Source organism: Amphiura filiformis, chromosome 1 (assembly GCF_039555335.1).
Source record: "Amphiura filiformis chromosome 1, Afil_fr2py, whole genome shotgun sequence".
Classification (NCBI taxonomy): Eukaryota; Metazoa; Echinodermata; class Ophiuroidea; order Amphilepidida; family Amphiuridae; genus Amphiura; species Amphiura filiformis.
The window spans coordinates 58,283,960-58,304,142 of NC_092628.1; the positions used below are offsets into that span (position 1 = coordinate 58,283,960).

Sequence of the window (20,183 nt, forward strand, 5' to 3'; positions counted from 1 at the left end):
TGGGCTAAGGTCGTCAAGGCATTTGAAGATCAGCAGCAGTATCTTGTATTGGATACGTTGGCATACCGGCAGCTAATGCAATTGGAAGAGGATTGGTGTGATGTGACAACGACGCTTACTACGAGAGACAAGTCTTGCAGCTGCGTTTTGCAGCATTTGAAGGCGACGGATTTGCTTATCAGGCAGGCCAGGGAAAAGACTGTTGCAAGAATCAATGCGGGAAGTCACAAACGCGTGAATCAGTTTCTCAGTTGATGATGTGTCCAGAAACCTTCTGATCTTACCGAGTTTGTATATACAACCCCAACCAGCACGCAAGATGTTAGAAATGTGGGATTCCATTGCGAGATGGTTGTCGAATATCACACCCAGGTTGCGAGCCTTTGTGCAAGGGTTTACAGTGGAGTTGTCAATTGTCACAGGCGGAAGACTGGTGGTGGTTCTGAAACGGGAGGTCACTCCGTTTTCTCGTCGTTGAACTGGAGTTTGTTGGCAACAGCCCAAATTTTGATATCTTTCACGCACAATTCAATACGACGCATGGCAGAATCTTTCTCAGATGGCTTGAATAAGAGGTAGATCTGGGTATTATTATCCGCGTACATTAGATGGTCAATGTTGTGCTTCTTGATAATATCACTAAGTGGAGCGCTATAGAATGTAAACAATGGCGCCCCTAAAACAGAACCTTGAGGGACTCCATACACAAGTTCGTGCTGACGAGATTCAGAGTCTCCGATTACAACGCTTTGGGTTCGATTTGCTAAGTAAGATCGGAACCAAGAAAGTGCCACACCACCTATGCCATAGCGTTTCTCAAGGCGCTGAAGAAGGATCTCATGGTCTATAGTGTCGAACGCAGCGCTTAGATCTAGCAAGACAAGCACTGCTTCCTGATTACTATCCAGCTCTTGAAGAATGTCATTTTGAACTCGTAGCAACGCAGTCTCGGTTGAATGGTTGCTGCGGTAGGCTGATTGCGCTTTAGCATATAAGTTGTTGCTTGCGAAATAGTCCTGAACTTGCGCGAGACAGCATCTCTCTAACACCTTTCCGAGGAACTGCAATTGTGACACAGGGCGATAGTTTTTTTGAACATCCTTGTCAAGAGTCGTTTTCTTCAGCAATGAAGTTACACGTGCTTTTTTAAAGCTTGATGGCACGGTGCCCAACGACAACGAAAGATTGATTATCTGAGATAAAACTGGCAGCAGGCTTTCGACTCATTTCTTGAACAGATCTGTGGAGATAGGGTCAAGTGAGCAACTTTTCGTGCGCGATTCCATGATGATCTTTCGAATCGAGTCTTAAGAAAGCTCATTAAACTTCACGAAAAAGCTGTTGCAGTCAGATTGTGTCTCAGTAGAAGAAAGTTCTGGATCAGATGAATCAAGTGCAGAGCGAATCTTCGTGATTTTGTCGTCGAAGAAAGTTGCAAAATCGTTGGCTAACATTTCATTAGAGTCATGATCTGGCAGAGGAGGCTCGCTAGTCGGATTACAGAGACTGTCAACAACGCGGAACAGTTCTTTACTGCTGCAGTCTTCAATTTGCGAGCGGTGGTAGTTTCGCTTAGCAGTCTCAAGCATGGTCTTATAAGCTTTACAATGATCAATGTATGGCTGCTTATCTACCTCAAGTCCAGATTTGACAAACTTTCTTTCGGCTTGTCGCTTTCTTCGCTTTGCTATCCGAAGCTCGTCCGTGTACCAAGGTGAGTTTGGCCTGACAATAACAGTTCTTTCGACAAGTGGAGCATGCCTGTCAAGGAGATCACGCAGCACAGTTTCATATTGATTGACGAGATCATCCAAATCGGCAGCAGGATCGGTATAGAGAGACGATGATTCAATGTCCCGCTTAAAGTCACTGATGTAAATCTCCCTAGTCTTGCGGTACCTGAAAGTGTTTCTCAGCGCATGAGGTGGCCGCAGGTTGAAGTGACAATTGATGGCGTGATGATCTGATGGCATCCTTTGCTTAACACTAACAGTACCTGTAATGATACCTGATGTTTCGCGACTGATGACAAGGTCAAGAATATGACCATCCTTGTGTGTGATTTCAGCTACATGCTGTGTAAGTCCAACCGCTTCCAGCTGATCTTTGAATGCTCGTGCAAATGGATCGTGAGCGTCGTCTACATGAACATTAAGGTCGCCAAGAATAACAATGTCTACAGGAACAGAAGATACGGTCTCTAGAAAGCTACCAAAATCATTTAAAAACATCGATTTCGTCAATCCATTCGCGGTGGAGGGAGGTGGACGATAGATGTTATATAAACGTGCAGTTGAAGATCCTTGGGCGATGCTTAAAAACACAATAATTATTAAATCGATCACTCAATAGTAGTTAAGGTAGACTTTTTCGGACACTGGGCGTGGCTAATTAGCATAAATGAATATTCATGAGGTGGGCGTGGTTAATTAGCATATATGAATATTCATGAGATGGGCGTGGCTAATCAGCATATACGAATATTCATGAGATGGGCGTGGCTAATTAGCATATATGAATATGCATGAGAAAAAAAAATTTCAAAAAAAATTTCAAAAAAAATTGGAAACAAAATTTTCAAAAAAAATTCCAAAAAACAATTTTGAAAAAAAAAAATTTAAAAAAAATTAATAAAAAATTGACAAACATTTTTTTTCAGAGTGACCTTTGAGCCATTTTTGTTCTAGAAACACCGAAATTTGAAAAATAAGGGGCAAATTTGCCTAAAATAACTCGCCGTATCGGCCGTATTACGGAAGGTATCGGCTTCAAACTCGATATATACGGTAAGGGTCGAATTACAAACTTCCCGCGGGGGTCGAGGGGTCGAAAGGTCAATGCGCTTAAAAAATTAATTTTGTCTAGGGAAACATCGTATTTTTCGTTCTATAGCACGTATCGATGTAGAACTTAAAGCCCTGATCATGCTACAAGGAAGCGACCCTCGGCCCGGAAGTGACGCCAATTGCGTTACAAAATGCGTCATTTGCGTAACGAGACGCGCATCAGTTGCACGATAAAATGCTTCAAAATGAGTCAAAGAGCTGGGTAATGTAACGTATTCCGATAGTGAAGGGGAATCGCGATATGGATCCGGATCAAACCGGATAGAACCGGATAAAACCGGTTCTCCTATCACCTCCCACCACCACATACAGCAAAATGAATCAATGCGTCAATTGCGTAACAAATTGCGTGGGTGAGTTATTTTAGGCAAATTTTCCCCTTATTTTTCAAATTTCGGTGTTTCTAGAACAAAAATGGCTCAAAGGTCACTCTGAAAAAAAATGTTTGTCAATTTTTTATTAATTTTTTTCAAAATTTTTTTTTTCAAAATTGTTTTTTAAATTTCTTTTGGAATTTTTTTTGAAAATTTTTTTTCCAATTTTTTTTGAAATTTTTTTTGGAATTTTTTTTCTCATGCATATTCATATATGCTAATTAGCCACGCCCATCTCATGAATATTCGTATATGCTAATTAGCCACGCCCATCTCATGAATATTCATATATACTAATTAACCACGCCCACCTCATGAATATTCATTTATGCTAATTAGCCACGCCCAGTGTCCGAAAAAGTCTACATTAACTACTCTCAATCAATATTAGCAAGCAACAAGCAATCAAACAGTGAAAAACATGTTCTGCGATGGTATGGGCCTATATTTATTTCGTGTACTGTAATGTCATCTCTTTGACTGTCCTATATCATGTATGATTATAGTGGCTACAGTAAACATTGCCAGTATCTGCAATATTCCACCAAATTACATTGTGGGTACGGAAGTAAGCTATATAACAGTTTTAATGTCGGAAGCCATCCGCTTTATCACCCCTTGTATATCGTATATACAAGTAAATCAAGTTAACTGAAATGTGACATTTTTAGGACAACAAGTCTTAATCAAATTAGTTGAGATGCCATGTCAAAGTCCTACTTTTTTACCCAAAAGGGTGAAATAAAACAAATTATAGACATTTATTGAAATGTTTCCCTGCTCAAGCACCTTTGGTGCGTCACAGTTGTTTGCTTTGCCCAACACTTCAAACAACTACATCCTTTTGAGTGGATGAAAGTAGCACAGAGGTTAAATGATTGGTTACTATTTTCTTTCTTAAAGCTATAATGTACGATCTTATAATATGAAATTAATTCTCTTCATGATCCAACTTACACCTAAATGGAATCACAGCGAAATTCGTTGTGTTTGTTTGTCAAGAGAGCAGTTGTTAAGATTGCTATCTACTGTATTGTATGCATGTGTGTTTTTATGTAGCTAGCTACCACTGTCTAGAGTAGATACACTAAGCCAAAAAAGAAACTTATAATCTTTTTACAAGATCATATCTTAAAATCCTTTCGATCAAAATGAACAAAATTACACACAGGATTACTTCGATACTCTACTCTAAGCACATGTCAGTAACCAAGCAGTTGTCCAAAATGCACTGACATGGAACAGCTTCCTGGACCACATTCACAGTACAATAATTGGTACCCATCACAAGAAATCCGTAAAAATATGAACAAGGTCCTTGCACAGATGATAATTCCCAAAGTGTAATTTTGGTCAATTTTGATGGACAGGATTTAAGATATGACCTTGTGAAAAAGTATAAGTTTTTTTTTGCCTTAGTGTAGTATATGCCTACGTGTTATTACAATATGTTTTGAGAGGAGCTACAACATGTTTGCTTGCTGAAGTAAAATGTTTCAGTGGGAGGGAACAGACAAACCACCGCAACAACCGACTTATCATGCCACCGACCAGGCAACTAACCCCGGGAACCAACCCCCGATTCAGATGTCTTAAAATGGCTTGCTCCCTTGCCGGGAAACTAACTCCTTTAATTTCACCCCGTGGCTTCGCATAATTACTGAACCACACTTAACATATCTGAGGTGTTGAGCATAGCATTCTATATTATAGCATTCATGCGAAAGTTTTTAAGGACCTGAAATATCGAATTGAACACGCGGTTAACAACAGTATTGGATAGTAAATTAGGTCACCAGACAATATATATTTTTCCTTGACATACTTTTTAAATTTTGTATTCACCCTGAGGGGAAATTATCGCTCACATTTTTCGGAAGTTTAAAGCTATACCTTCTTTCATAATTATGTGGATACTCGTGTTTTTCCCTTATCGGAAACTTTATACGGAAGACCTACTTTCTGGCTAAAATTCAACCCATTTTCTTGCATACACGGTAAGGCTAAAAACAAGTTTGTTTCGGTAGGTCGCGAGCGTCTTGTTTTGGGAGCAATGTTACAGCGGTTTTTCCCAAAAAAGTACATATATATAATAATTTGCCATACATTTTTATTATATCGCGAATTTCAAAAATCAAAATTATAATATCAGAAGGAAATTCCTTATAATCAGAATGCAATTTGGCATGTCTGATGTGCTCTCGGGTCCCACAAAAATACTTTACAAACGTTGCTATCCGATTCCTTAAAGGTTTAATACTTTGTATCACAATTTAATCAATAGATATATAACAATCAATTACCTTTTTTGTAATTTCATGTTGATATTTCGCCTCGCCAGTCTAGCCTGTGCTCTCGTTTGCAACATAATCTGCCCAAATGGCATGCTTCTTGTCCAAACAGGCCTGCAGTTAAGTCAAAGGTTTTGTGCTACTTGATACAGTGTAACAAAACGAATTGGAGTGTATTGGGATGAATTTGTCTGGCGTCTAGATTGACAGAGAAATCGGACCTCTTCTGATTGTGTTCATATAGCAAATGTATTCGTTACATTGTTATCACCTGTAAATCGTTGCACTTGTCGACTACAGAGGATTTGATTACCGAATTGACATTAACAGAGCTAGAGAGAGATAGGGAGAGTAAGTGAGAGAGAACGAGAGAGAGAGAAATACAGGATAAGGAGGAGGAGGGGAGGGGAGGGAGAGAGAGGAGGAGAAAGATGTGAGAGGGGAAGGAGGGGAGAAGAGAGATAGAGAGACATTAGAAAGAACGGGAGAGAGGGGAGGAACTATGAAAGGTAACTCTGAATTAGGAGTGAATCCGATTTAGCTCTTTTTGAGCTGGATTTCACCTTGAAGGTTAAATACCACTAACAGGCCTGGGCGATACGTTGAAATACGATGAGTAACTATTTGTTTTCATAGCATTCGAAAAGACTGCATTAAAATTGCTGAAATTTATCAAGTTATATAGCCAAAAAAGTACTTTTTAGAGTTTGATGCTTCAAAATGGTACATTTTCTCTCATTATATGACATTTTAGATGTAATACCAAAATTCATACGCACGGCTTCGGTTTTTAGTAAATAGTCGCCCTATCATATTGTAACTTTCAGCTTCGAGGGCGCACTGTCATTTTAAGGTGTTTACGGTTCAGTGCATTAAAACAAGGAAAGTCTCAGGTCAACCTATGTTGAATTTTTGATCATTTGGCATCTAAATCATATAGTTTCAGCTGATATTGGTGACATTGAACTGTGAGAGTTCTGAATATGAGAAAATTCCACCCGAAATTAGGCATTTTCCCATTGAAACACGTGTAATACATAATTAGTGGTATTTAACCTGAAGGAGCCACACATATTTACTCAATGATCCTCGCAATTTCACTCCCGTCAGAGTGGTTAAAAATAACCCAATTTCTGCTCGATTGGGATGGCTGATGACAGAAAAGGCATATTTTGATTAAATCTTGGCGGAAGACAAGAAAATGCAGCGCCGTCAGATAGAAAAAATTAAAGAATTAAATAAGACAAATAAAAGACATACAGACACGGTAGAAGAATAGTTAATCTGATTTAGATTTTGTTTTCCCAAAAACAATAACGAAACAAAACAAAACACACAAACAGCCATAACAAACAACAATAACATCAACAATAACAACAACAATGTAATATCAGCAAACACGAAACATTTTACAGGAAACGCATGAATATTGGGTTATATAAATGATATATAACTTTAATAACATTATGAAAACATTTTTTGAAAACTTGTAAAGACACCGACAAAAATACCCAGACAGGACCTTTGTGGAAGGAGAGCAAAAAAGCTGTTTTGTAAACTGTACTCGCCCATCCAAATTTTGAAATGAATAGGATTTATTATATTTTGAAAACATCGCTAACGACATTCCATGACAGTAAAAACATTAGTTTTGTATGAACATCGAATAAAGTATGAGAGTCATATGGGAAGTATGAGAGGAATAAAGGTGGTTTATGTTAACATTGAAAGGAATGTTCAATATTTCAGAAAGGTTAAGGGCATCTCACATAAGAGAACAAGATTACTTAAAGTCTTCCCTGATGAATAACACAGTATCGGTCGCCCTTTACACATTATTATGATTATAGGTCTTATATGTTTTTTAAACGATCTGTATGTTCCATCTTCTTTGATGGATGTGTACAAAACACCAAAGAAACAACATGAAAACACCGAAAAAAGAGCAAAGAGCAAAAAACAGCTTATAGTGACAGCAGGGAGATAAATAAAGAAAATGATTTACGTAGAACATTGACACAATCAGAGAAAGAGAGAGAACAAAGATAGGAAGGGCAGAGAGTGTAGGCATCCAAGCCCGGGCTTCCAAGATGAAGAAGAGTGGGAGAATAAAGAGAAGCAACTGAGATGTAAGAAAACGAGGAGTGGCAGAGAAACAGAAAGCCAGTAGAGAGAGAAAAACTGAAGAATAAAAAGAGACAACCAACGCACATCGGAAATAAAGACATAATATCCCATCCTTGGATTGTTACCATCATAGTTCATTTTGAGGGTGAACTGTCTTAGGGATAATACGATATCCTAGACGTGAAAGAGGATAAATAAGGAGGAAACGAAAGTCGGTCAATTGAGCAGATTGAGGTCGTGGTTTCAATTATGACACAATCAGATACCCTCATTTCAGACCTAAAACATTAAGCAACAAATGTCATATCAATTTCACTGATAACAAGTGGCAATGGATGAAAACCGTATAACAAGTAATAGTTCAGGCATGGGCAAAATGTAAATTATTTCCCTATTCGTAATAAGTTTAAAATTCATATTGCTCGAATAGCCCATATGTAATAAATTTTGTGATCCATGCCAGACAATGCACGACTTGTATTAAGAACCTTACACTGAACTAGAGTTTGTTCTCATTGAAATACATATGGCCAAGGAATATAAATTGAAATTTAAAGTGTAATATAATAAAATTATGACATTTCAGATTGCACATTGTACAAATTCACTCTGCATCTGCCAGGAAGAAAGAAAGAATGGCTGAATATCCCGTCTGAGATATCAAGTTTCACTTTCATTCTTAAAATTTAATATATCGGTAAAAACAAGATATACCTTCATTCGCGGGCTTCAAACCAGAATAGGTTATTGGATATTATTTCTCTGCTAGAAGTGCCAATGTGCCATATTTCAATATTATCTCAACAAGAATTGAAAGATCGTTGTTTTTGCCGGATTCAAAAGTTTTAACTACCAATGTTCCAAGACAAATAATTTGGACCTGGTCAGTTCTGATTCTATCTATCATAATCAAGCAAACACTATGGATAAACTAACACTTTATGATGGAATCAATATACGACTGACAATCATCTCAACTTCAGGTATAGACAAATAAATCGTGAACTACCAATGGAAATCATATCATCAACCTCAGCTGAACAAAAACATATTGTGTTTTTATGTTTCATATACACGTATACCAGTGAAAATAATAATAACGCACATTTTAATAAATCATAAAGCTTTTTATGTTAATGTAAATGTTTATTTATTGTTCCGTGAAAAACATATCAACTTCCCTCATGAAAAATCTGAAAATTTCCGGAATTAGTTTCAATTTTCAAACAAAATGAGTACAAATTATTAGAGTCTTGCATTTTAATATCGACACGTTTTTATTTTTGTCCGAGCCTTTTCTGGAATAAGAAACAGTCATCGACCTCCTTTCGCCCTTGAATTCGGGCATAGCCCCAGACCATGCAAATGACACGAAATGTGACACCACGTCTATACAAATCTAGATTGCAGATTTCATTCTCTCATTCAATGCTTAACCCGCTAGCTCTTCATATTAACGACGTTACTTTGTATTCAATATAAGAACTAAGCTCCTTTTCAGGTTAAATCACTAGCGATAACTAACTGGCCAATGAGGAGGATTCATTCTTAAGATACTGGCGAGTACGACCTAGCCCATTAGCTACATGTAAGTATCGGTCGCTCATTACTTGCGAGAAGCAATGTAAATGAACGTAGAACAGAAATAAGGGAAAGCTAGGGAAAAAACTGGATTCGATTAGTACAACGCGTATTGCATATTGATATATGAGGATACAAAGGAATTCAAGCACAGTGAAGATCTATCACGTTCTAATGGGAACGCGATCGGTGTAAGCAAGTTGTATACTATCATGACTATCTTCAGTAGATAGCACTTAGAGGTCATGCTCTAAATGTATAATAGATAGGACCACTTGACAAGTTGCACTGCATGCACTAGGTGCCAGCGATCCACACAACTTGTGTAAAACTATTAACAGTATAGCAATAAGAGAAAGTAAGTAATTGCAAGAGCATTATAAAGGGAATTTCTAGTTTGGGGGTAAAGCCCAAGAAGGAGGGATGCCCGTGTCCCATTTGGGGCCACCATTGCTGAGATCGTAAGAATTAAATTCGTCTTTGTAAGTTATCATACAATGCTCGTCACAAGTGTTGGGACACTTTTAAGGAAATCTTACTCAGGCTCCAGTCTTCCACCCCATCAATGTTGAATCCTACTTGTTTGCTGACTTGAACCTAGTGGCACCCAACATTGTTTTGTTGGTGAAAGGGGAGATTGAGTGTTATGAAAGGGTTTAGGCTTGAGATATTGACATTTTAAAAAATAGCACAAGTAAGGACACATTAAAGTGCATGATTTCTATAAAGTATCCCAACTAATTATGGAAGGCTTCTAAGCAACTAATTATTGTAGCTTCGGAAATTCTAACCGTAACTTGTAAAGGGTTTTTTTTTATATGAAGATGCTCTTTTCGGATCGCGACTTTGCAAAATCCCATTGGTACAACATGCCGTCCATTCTAGACGGAAAGGAACATGATTCGTTAGCTTTTGAAGCAACTAGCAAACTGTTCTTTTTGAACCATTTGAAATGTTTGCATGCATGAGAGCAAAACCTAATTCTACCCGACGTTGTGCCGTTGTTATAGACACAGGGTAATAAATAATGTAAAGAAATGACAGGCGCTACATTTAGCGGTATGAAATACGATATATTTTAACGAGTCATTGCATATCATTCTAAAGAAAGTCACAGCTTTTTCGAATATGTCTGTCTACAAATGCTTTTATATATTATCACAGCAAGTCTAATTCGACACTACTTATCTACTTTGGAGACGGAATGTTCCGAGAAATCGGAAGGAGCCCTGTCATTTGAGTCGATTTACATTTGGTAAAAGATACAGGCCAAGATGACTAAAAGAAATATAAAAGCTCGTGGATTTGCGCATGATCCTGCAGAGCCAAAAAACAAAAGTAAATTTGATGATCCAGGATAAATACGTTTCATTTGTTCTTGTATAGTCTAGAAGATATCAAAATATCGCTAAGCGTAAACTTGGGTATGAATATCTATTTTGCTTTAAATGATAGTTTCAGGTGTGCAGGTGAACAAAGTAAACTGGTGAGGAACAATGTGATAATCCGAGACCGATTTTTTAGGTGAATAATTTGACGGTTAATTGACCAATAGGCACCCTTGAGCAATCCCAGAATTCCAAGGTCAAGGTTTACACAGTTTATACATTTATATACAATTTCAAAATAGTTCAAATTGGAACTAATTCCAAATTATTCCTCTGGTCATAAGGTTTGTAAAGCTTAAATGTTGACCTTCGACCTCTTAGCTAATAACTTTAGAGTGATAAGTCGTAGGTAGGTCAAACTATATATTTTCTAAATCCTTTTGACCAGAGACAAATTTTATATGATTGTTTTTAACCAAATCGGAACAATTTTGAATGTAGATACCTGTGTAAATTTTGACCGTGGATATCTCACAATGCTCAGTCAGATATGATGAGTTGCCAGTCTGATGAAACCACTAATGTAGTGGTGAAACGTCACTAAAAAATATTAATAGTCAACATCATTTTTCATTGGAATTGTTCACAACGAACCATGTTAACAATTAAATCTAACATTACATATGAACTTGTTCAAAGAATATATTGATGTCAATTAACATGCTTAACACGATTTTGCCAACCTGATTATATAGAACTTTTTCCCTTCCAATACACGAAGCACCTTAAGCAATAGAGACCTGTCAGTTCTTTTTAAGGGCACGTTTTCACACATTTCACACGAATCGGGTGATTTTTCCGCTTTTAACAAATAAAGTACTTTTACATAGACGCCAATTTATTGTAATGCTAGGTTATAACCTTATCATGCTTATCTTTTAATGCGCTACAAAGTTTTAAAATGTTAGAAGGTAAGAAGGTTTTTGTGCTCAACGGATTTCAATCTCTTACGCGACATCAGACACTAACATGCAGTGAAGGAGATTAAACATCAACTTGCAACAGATTCTTTTGTCTCTTAACAATGTAGGGCAGTTTTAACGTTGCGTACTTTTTTACTTTGATTGCTACGATTTAAAACGTTAGGTGAATGTATGCAGTGTAATTCGGTGTATGCTTAGCATTGCAAAAATGCAATTTGCAAAAGCAGCACCACCTTTCGAGTTTATATCGCAAAAAAATAACCAACCACTATGCATCACCATTATATCGTCAATTTAGATTATGCATTTCTCACAGTTAAGGAGGCTGTGTACTCTCAGACATGCATGTAGTAAAAGTGCAATAACTTTGTAATTATTCGCGCAAGACATATAAAAGCATACATTTTATGAAGGCAAGACATCAATAAATCTTAATATAAATACAGATTTGGGTAAAAACAACAATTATGAAGAAAATCACAAAAAAGTGAGTTTTTAGCAATATTTGTTAGGTACATCATAACAAAAAAAACACTCTTTCCAAAATATTTTATTTTGTTTTTAGCTCAATTTTGAGGCTCCATTCCAAAAACGTTTTTTTTTTTTTTTTTTGATATTGGCCTTATTTTGTGAGATATTGACCATATATAAGGCATCAATATTTGCACAAAATGATGCCTAAAATCGGAAATAGACCAAAATATAAAAAAATGGGAAAACCGTTTCTTGAGTCGATCATGCTTTTTACGATGATCATATTTGCTTACCTATAGATGCTGTATTTCTTGAGTTATCGTGTACCTAAATCGTCATTTTACTGAGAAAATGAACATTGAAATAATGGCCGTTGAAGTTTAAAGTGGTCACATTTTGCACTTTTATCGAATCTCGCAGGAGAATGCGGCAGTTTTATTTTTCTACCTTACATTACATAAACATCGGGTAAATCCACGGCCCCTTGAGAAGTTTGAGCGAAATCCATTCATAACTTGATATTTAAATCGGGGGAAAGAACTTTAAAAAACCCACATTTTATCAGCTAAAACGGAGCCCTTTGACCACTAGGTTTTTGTGCTTCCGTGGTGTTTCCATAAGATGCACCGCGCATGCAGATAAGCGTCGCGTATGCGTAGCGTATTTGTGCGTTAACAAATTGCGCGATACGCAATGCGATGCGTTGTTGCGCGAGTGTACCCTGCTGGTACAACAACGATTTTCTTTCCTTTTCAATTTCAAACACGAGTGGAATAGTGAAATAAAATCCTTAAAATATTGCAGTTGGAGTTTACAAATCTGGATTTTCATTCCTTGTATTTATAAAAACATAACAAAGTACAAACATATCAAAAAAACTCAATTGTGCGAAAGAAACAATGTCTAGAGTACACAGCTGCCTTAAGTGAATCGCAATATACCAATTATTCAGAAATGTCATTGACTCTGCCATTATTTCTTTCGCATCAATATACAAGGAAACAAACTCTGATAAACTGGTATTTCATAAAACGCTCAATTAACAGCAGTTTGGACCCGGTTTTCTTACGGCAGAATTAATTATTCATAATTAATTTTACTGACAATATCAATGTTATTCCTGACGAAAGTCAGTTTGCCCCATTTTATTTCACTTTTTATTTCAGGTTGATTTCAAGTTTCAAAATAAATATACAAAATATCGAGAACAAAAGCGTTGAAAACGACAACAAGATCACTTGTACACTTCCAACATTCTAAATCATTAATGGCATTATTAATAAAGCCCAAAGTGGTCCCAGATGTAAAGTGACACATTTGACGGATCAACAACTACCTGAATAACTAAATACTACATCTTAAATGTATTCCATCAAAGTAACCGAAGCAGACAAGCGCATACTTTGTTGTTCTTCATACCACCACTATTCAGACTATTCATCTGATAAAACGGTGTAGATTTAACCATGGTATAGTATAAACACGTCACAAAGTTTCCCAGTTTATTGCAGCCTGCTATAGTTCTGTTCTTCGAGTTGATAGACACTTTTTATCAATTTTATACTGAATGATTAAAACGAGATGGCTTTCAAACACTTACGCTAACTTTTTGATAAACTCAATAAGCCCAACATGGTCTCCTGACTAAATGGCCATGATATCCAGACAATATACTGAACTATTAAACTATACTGACATTAAACTGACTATAATAGAGCAGTTTAGGACATCTATATTGACCCCTCTCTTGTTCAACGTTAATACTCTTGCTTTTCCCCCCTTTTTTCAGTCCTACCGGGCTTGCCGCCTTGATGTTTTTAAGCCCTAACGTATACCAGGGTCCCATTATCAACAACCAACATCACGTCGAGGGCTAATTTATAGTTTAAGCTTGATCTCTATTGTTTTTGAGCGCTAATTGTTTCTTTGTAGCCATGCGGGTCAACTTTGAACAATATTGTTTTTGAGGGCCATTGTTTTTTGTGGTTTAATGTTGTCTCCACAATACAGATTATGCGATTATAATTTAGTGTTGATCGATAGTCTCATCAGTACCGTATATACTGCGAGACGATTGGTTGAAAAATCCGTGAAAAATCTGTAATCCAATATAGATTCTTCACGGTAAAAAAATGTCTCCCAGTGATAGGGTACAGTGGCTTTGGAATTATTTTAAAAGTTCGAAATTCTATTGGAATATTTTATCACTTGGGAAATGAAACAGGTTTGAAGTGATATTGCGGTACCAAATGATTACCAATTCACAAGATGTCTGCTCCTAGGCAAAGTCGTGTGACCATATAAATAGCATGCATATAATTGAAGACCGAATTAAAAATACTATTTTGCGTATGACGTTCTGTCAACCAGACTAATGATGCCGTAGCTGCCGCAGGTCAGCAGCCAATTACGCCTCGCCGTTGCCCTGACGTCAGACGCAAACTAGTCTTTTGAATTCGGTCTTCAATTATTGAGTCTTGTGGCTTGTCTTTACGTTACCTCAGCCTTAACAAAGTTTTAATTTGAACTTAAAAATTAAATTCAAATAAATGTGGGGACTGCACGATGCCAACCCACAACCCACATACAACTTGAGTTTCACGACCTGCTTTCTTGCCCTGCTGGGCCAGTATATATTGGAACTCCATTAGTTACAAGTCCTCACTATGGGAGTTTCCGGCCTCAGCCTTACCGGGCTTGCGGCCTTGATGTTTTTTAGGTCTCCTAAATTATAAGATTTCATATCTAACTATCACTGAGATGATCACTGAAACAGATTGTTATAATGCATATAGCTAGAGGCAGCACATTACCCAGATGGGTCAATGAGTTACTGAAGGTAACTTTGTGAGGTTATTATTAAAGTGGTCGTCGTCTGAGGCACTTGGTCATTGGTGTGCTGTAGATAGAGGTTTGACTTAAAAATGCGGTGAAATATTAAATTTTATTTCAGTCTCATGTAACCTATAATAATACATATATAATATTATAATTATTAATGCAGTAGCTTTTATCAGACCTGTACTTGACTGGCCCATGGATGTCGATTCTAATTTAAAGCATACAGACATTTCAGCAACGTTTGTTAGTTTGTCACCGGAGAACTACAAAAGCGCAAAAACACAAGCAAACAAACCGTTACAAACAAGCTGAACAGAAGCATAGAGTCGCTCCTGCTCAGAATTATGAAATTTGCCATTCGTTTTCCCAACAAGCTCTTTCTTTTACCTCATAGACATTAATATGAAGTACCGAATAACCTAAGATGATATACTAAAATAAGAGTTACTAGTGCAAGGATTGTGGTTTCTTGTTTTTCCCAATGCAATGGTTTGCACGTATGCACAGAATTAAGATGAAAATACCTGAAAAAATAATTTCCTCTCCGGTTGCAACAACTTTAATCATCAAACACACTCAGGTAGAAAGACTTCCCTTAAGTTCAACAAACAAAATTATAACCTCAAGCCTTGATCCGCTACATTGCTTCCCTGGATTTGACATTTTTGTGACTTCTTCAGTCTCGCAGGGTTGTCGAAAATAGAGTAAATATGTTAATTTTAAAGAAGTATGCCTTTAACACGTTTAAGAAATATGAATGGCTTTTGGAGCATGCAACATCAACAGAGTGCATCGATCACACACTGAATTCGTCATTCTATCCGTATAATAAGGAACCCCTTGAAGGTCCCTCAAAGTATGATGTAAAGTGAAACGCTCATCTTACTTAAATAAGCAGTATACCGACTCATAATGATGTTATTGCCACACTTAAGCAAGATCGGGGCACCGTAGCAAATTGCGCGCGAAAAAGCGCGACATACAGACGACACTCGAAATTTAATAGTATTACAAATAATTATTTTTCGAAGTACTTTTATGGGAATATTTGAATATAACATAAAAGGAACTTTCATTATAGTTAAAAGCAACAATAACAATAGAGTAATATCATATTCTTGTTTTGCAGGAAACCGTGCCGTGATATGACTGGGATGCTTTACTCGAGTTGATGTAAGCATATTTTGAATCTCTTTTGTTACTATTCCTGTTAATATAATTATGTTAATTTCTTATTGAAATCGTTCTCTCTTTGTCAAGTTTGATGCATGTGTATATGTGTAAAGGCTCAAGGTTACAATGTCCATGCACTATCAAATTATATATTAATTTACAGACGTTCAGAAACCTATACTTCAATATCAAAAAATTTAGAACCAAACAGTCAAAAACTTCGGATTGGAGAAGCATGCCATTTTATGCATTACCAGACAGCTTTTGCTGATTCTTAGGTGTTGCCCTTAATAATGAGATGGGTTTAGATGCATAACTTGCGGTATCTATATCCTTTATACATACTTCAATCATGTCAATCTTAGGTCTAGGAATCGAATCACTACATGTATCCATGAACTTTTTGAATAGATGTAAGCTAGTAGTCATACGGTAGTGCCTCATCAAAGTCAATATTTACCTGTGGCAAGATACTGTTTCTTTATGTATTACAAAAGTAGGTCTATCATTCCGTGTGTCTACTCATTCTTATTTTTACTTGGGATGAACTTGCTGGGGAATAGAGAAGAAAAGAATGCATGTATATGAGATGCTAAGACATGTCCCGATTTGGGAAGTGTCTGCCACACCTCACATACATACATTCTTGTTGTTACTATATCGAAATGAAGAAAGACTGTATTATTCAAGTTTATGTTAACATTCTATATTTTCATGTCACTACATTTGTATAGAAGCATCTTGGGATACAGAAATCATAATACTTTAAAATGGCGACATTAATGTCTCTGAGAAAACAATCAACAATATTCACTCATCATGCTCATGAGCAATTCTCATTTAAATAAAAATCTGTCCACCAGGAGGCCTCCTAGGGATTCCTTACGCAATAAAAGAGGTGGTAGGTATAAATGGTTGTGGGCTCTCTCTGGCATCTTAGAACTGTCTTGCCATGGCTGCCATTTCTACCGTTTTGGTTGGTTTATTGCATAAGTACTTTTGTGCCACACGTCACAATAGAATCCCTCGTTTCAAGTAATAAGTTTTCGTTTCTCTATTGTTCAGAAACCAAAAATCAGCGGATTAAAAAGAGGGGCAGAACTTGTCTGCAATCATAACATATAAAGCTAAACTTGTATTACATACCCTTCCCACTTCCAACACCCACACCCTCTTACCCCCTCTCTCTTCTCCATCTCTTCTCATTTCTTTATGCGATTATCACATGAATAGATGTGTATATATCACTAGAGGATACTTTTGTAATCTCGGTGGAAATATTTCGATGGTCTATATTTTTTCACGAGGAAATAAACCTAGGCATATTGGATTTTCTAAACGCTTTTAAATGTAGATTAATGTTCGATTCCACTGCTCGTGAATATTGCACAGCGAAATTTAAACATTTATTTTCAAACTGAAATGACAACCGAAACTGCTTGCTAAAGTTTTAAGTTTCTAACAAAGGGTACAAACAAAGATATCGATAATGACGTCAGTCAAGAGCTTAGGCAGCATGATAGGAAACCACGTGTCCAAAACCAAAACCAATACTGAAACTCACGACTATTATTGTCAACATAAGTTATTTACCTACAATTTGCTATATCTTTTGTATGACACGTGCCCAAAGTTAACGCTTCCAACAATATAAGCATTACATATCACTAGAGTTAGTGGCAATTTGTGCGAATTACTTAGTAGGGTACAGTAATACTTCTAAGACACATATAAATATTTAAAAGTTGTTTTAAAATTTCTTTGAATAAAGTGTACTGCCTTGAGCGTGATTGACCCACGTCACGCACGTCCGCCAGTACTTTTCCGAGCATTTCAGCAATGTAATGTAACCTGGATATTTGTTTTGTTGGGAAATGGCTCTTGGATTATTGTTTTCAAATGTTGAAAGAAAATTTTTCTTTTTATTCTCTAGAAATTAAACAAGAGGACTTGCACGGATGCATTTAATATCATGAACATGGATCAAAACCTCTTTTGATACTAGACTGGTACGGTGAATACGACACGTGATCTCGTCTTCTTAATTACGAGTAACCCAGGTTTAACAATGAATAATAAAACATATGATTTGTAAGCTAAATGAAGCTAACTGACCTGGTTTATAATCTTCTAAATTTAGATGAAATCCTAGTCCTCATTGAATTTCATTCAATTCAATATATCCAGTGCTTTTATGTCTTTATGGTCAACGTACTTGTTATACTATTGGCAGATATTGAAGCTATAGAAATTGCAGTTGCAATCGCTCCACAAATAACTTCTTTTTCAATTTACAAATCTGCCATTTCTACTCATCCGTACTTGAACGTGTGCCCAGCCGGCGATGTTCATAAAGTGTAGAGCAGTGTATACGTCAGTTGCCCTATACAAATATATTCTGTTCCGTTATGTCAGTTCATTCGGAGTCTTAAGTAAAAGCTGCTTCAAGTTGGATTTTGTATACAATTGGTCAGAATGTCCAAATCTCACGATTTTGTATTGGAGGTGGCGGTGGTGCTACATGTTGTTGTTATTGTTCGGAGAGATCATTTAAGATGCTCCAGCAAATTCTCACGTTCCACTCACGGTCCCAGTGGCAGTGACCGGAGACATCTTCACAATGATAAAAAGTAAAAATACGCAACAAATTTACTATTTCATTTACGATTTTTCCTGCACTGATGCAATTTATCAATCTTGACCATGTTGACGTCACGTGTTGTCAATAAAATATAAAATAAAGCCATTAATGCTAGTACGAATTCAAATTAATTCCAAATCTAACCAGGTATATGCTTTTTAAATTGAAATTGAACGAATTATTACAAAAAGTGCGATATGTATTATAGATCCAATCATTTCCCTAAATTGGCTAGATTACTTGAGAAGTAAATTATAAATTGCTACATAAGATGATGAAGGAATACCGAAAACAGCTCGTTCTAGTTGTGGTTATAATGTGACTCCACATCATACCGTATAGAAATGTGACAAAGCATTGGTATGACTAAAATATTAGCCTATGAATGAAGAAAAGAACTTTTTGTTTCAACTTATTTTGATGCGTGATTGAAAGAACATTGCATGTTCAACTGCGCGGAATACTGCCATGATTATTTTACACGACTAACAAATTAGAAATAAGGATAAAAAGTTAAAGCTTTAAATATATCAGTAATATAACAAAACGGGTAGCACTTGCAAACAGATATTGCAATAATGATAAATGTGCATCTAAAACAGTAGGTAATGTAATTGTATATATGTTTAGTTGGCATTTTTCCTTGTAGGGTATAATATTTAGTTTATTTTTAATCCAAAGGAATTTTATGTTTATATTTTCTTTTATATGTAACATCTATGAAGATTTATTGGGGATTTTTATTTGCTAATTTTATTTCTATTTGTTATATCGAACTTAATTGGAATACCGTTCTTTTGCATATTTGAACGTGTTCCTAACGTTTTCCTACACCTTTTAGGGCGTAATATAGAAACGGTGCCCCGGGGGTACACATAATTATTGCACCACCCCTTAGATCAAGATGTAAATCCCCCGGTTGTAAATCCCATAGACGTTAATTAAAATCCAAGGAATGTAGAGAGTAGCTACTAATTTGAGTTTGAAACTGGTTTTAGCCTTTGGTTTTAGTTAATGATTTAATAATAGTTATGAAATATAAGCCATAATAGGGTAGTGTGTTTTGTCGTGTAGTCAGAATATCTTATTAATCCTCTTTCCTTATCTATACACAAAGTACTGTAAATACACTGTTTTAAAAAAAAGTACATATCCGTGAACTTCCTAAAATACCGGAAATATTTGATCGAATTTATATTTGCAATAGCATTACAATGGTATAAAATTGATCCCCTCCAGATGATGGTCCACACCGTCCACTGGTCAATATATGCATGATCAAGCAAGTAAACACCAGACAACCGATGAAATGTCTTACTGCGACGTTTTCACTGTTTGCAAATCTTTTATGAACATAAAATATTGTTGTTGTTATTGTTCGGAGAGATCATTTAAGATGCTCCAGCAAATTCTCACGTTCCACTCACGGTCCCAGTGGCAGTGACCGGAGACATCTTCACAATGATAAAAAGTAAAAATACGCAACAAATTTACTATTTCATTTACGATTTTTCCTGCACTGAT

At 36.4% G+C, this 20,183-nt stretch overlaps 1 protein-coding gene across 1 annotated transcript; it reads right to left on the minus strand.

The window, feature by feature from the left end:
- Positions 1–455: 455 nt before the first annotated feature.
- Positions 456–2,231, minus strand: LOC140161968 (uncharacterized). Its single transcript, XM_072185263.1, has 2 exons — positions 1,332–2,231; positions 456–1,061 (listed from the first exon to the last, which is right to left on the minus strand). The coding sequence occupies exons 1-2, from the start codon at positions 2,229–2,231 to the stop codon at positions 456–458; spliced, it is 1,506 nt and encodes a 501-aa protein (XP_072041364.1).
- Between the last annotated feature and the right edge of the window lie 17,952 nt (positions 2,232–20,183).

Bases quoted from the DNA above. Each gene is read 5' to 3' on its own strand.
- LOC140161968 (XM_072185263.1), bottom strand. From the start codon at position 2,231: ATGTTTTTAAATGATTTTGGTAGCTTTCTAGAGACCGTATCTTCTGTT. The intron at 1,062-1,331 runs GTGAAGTTTAAT...TCACAATTGCAG, and splicing joins CTGACTGCAACAGCTTTTTC to TTCCTCGGAAAGGTGTTAGA.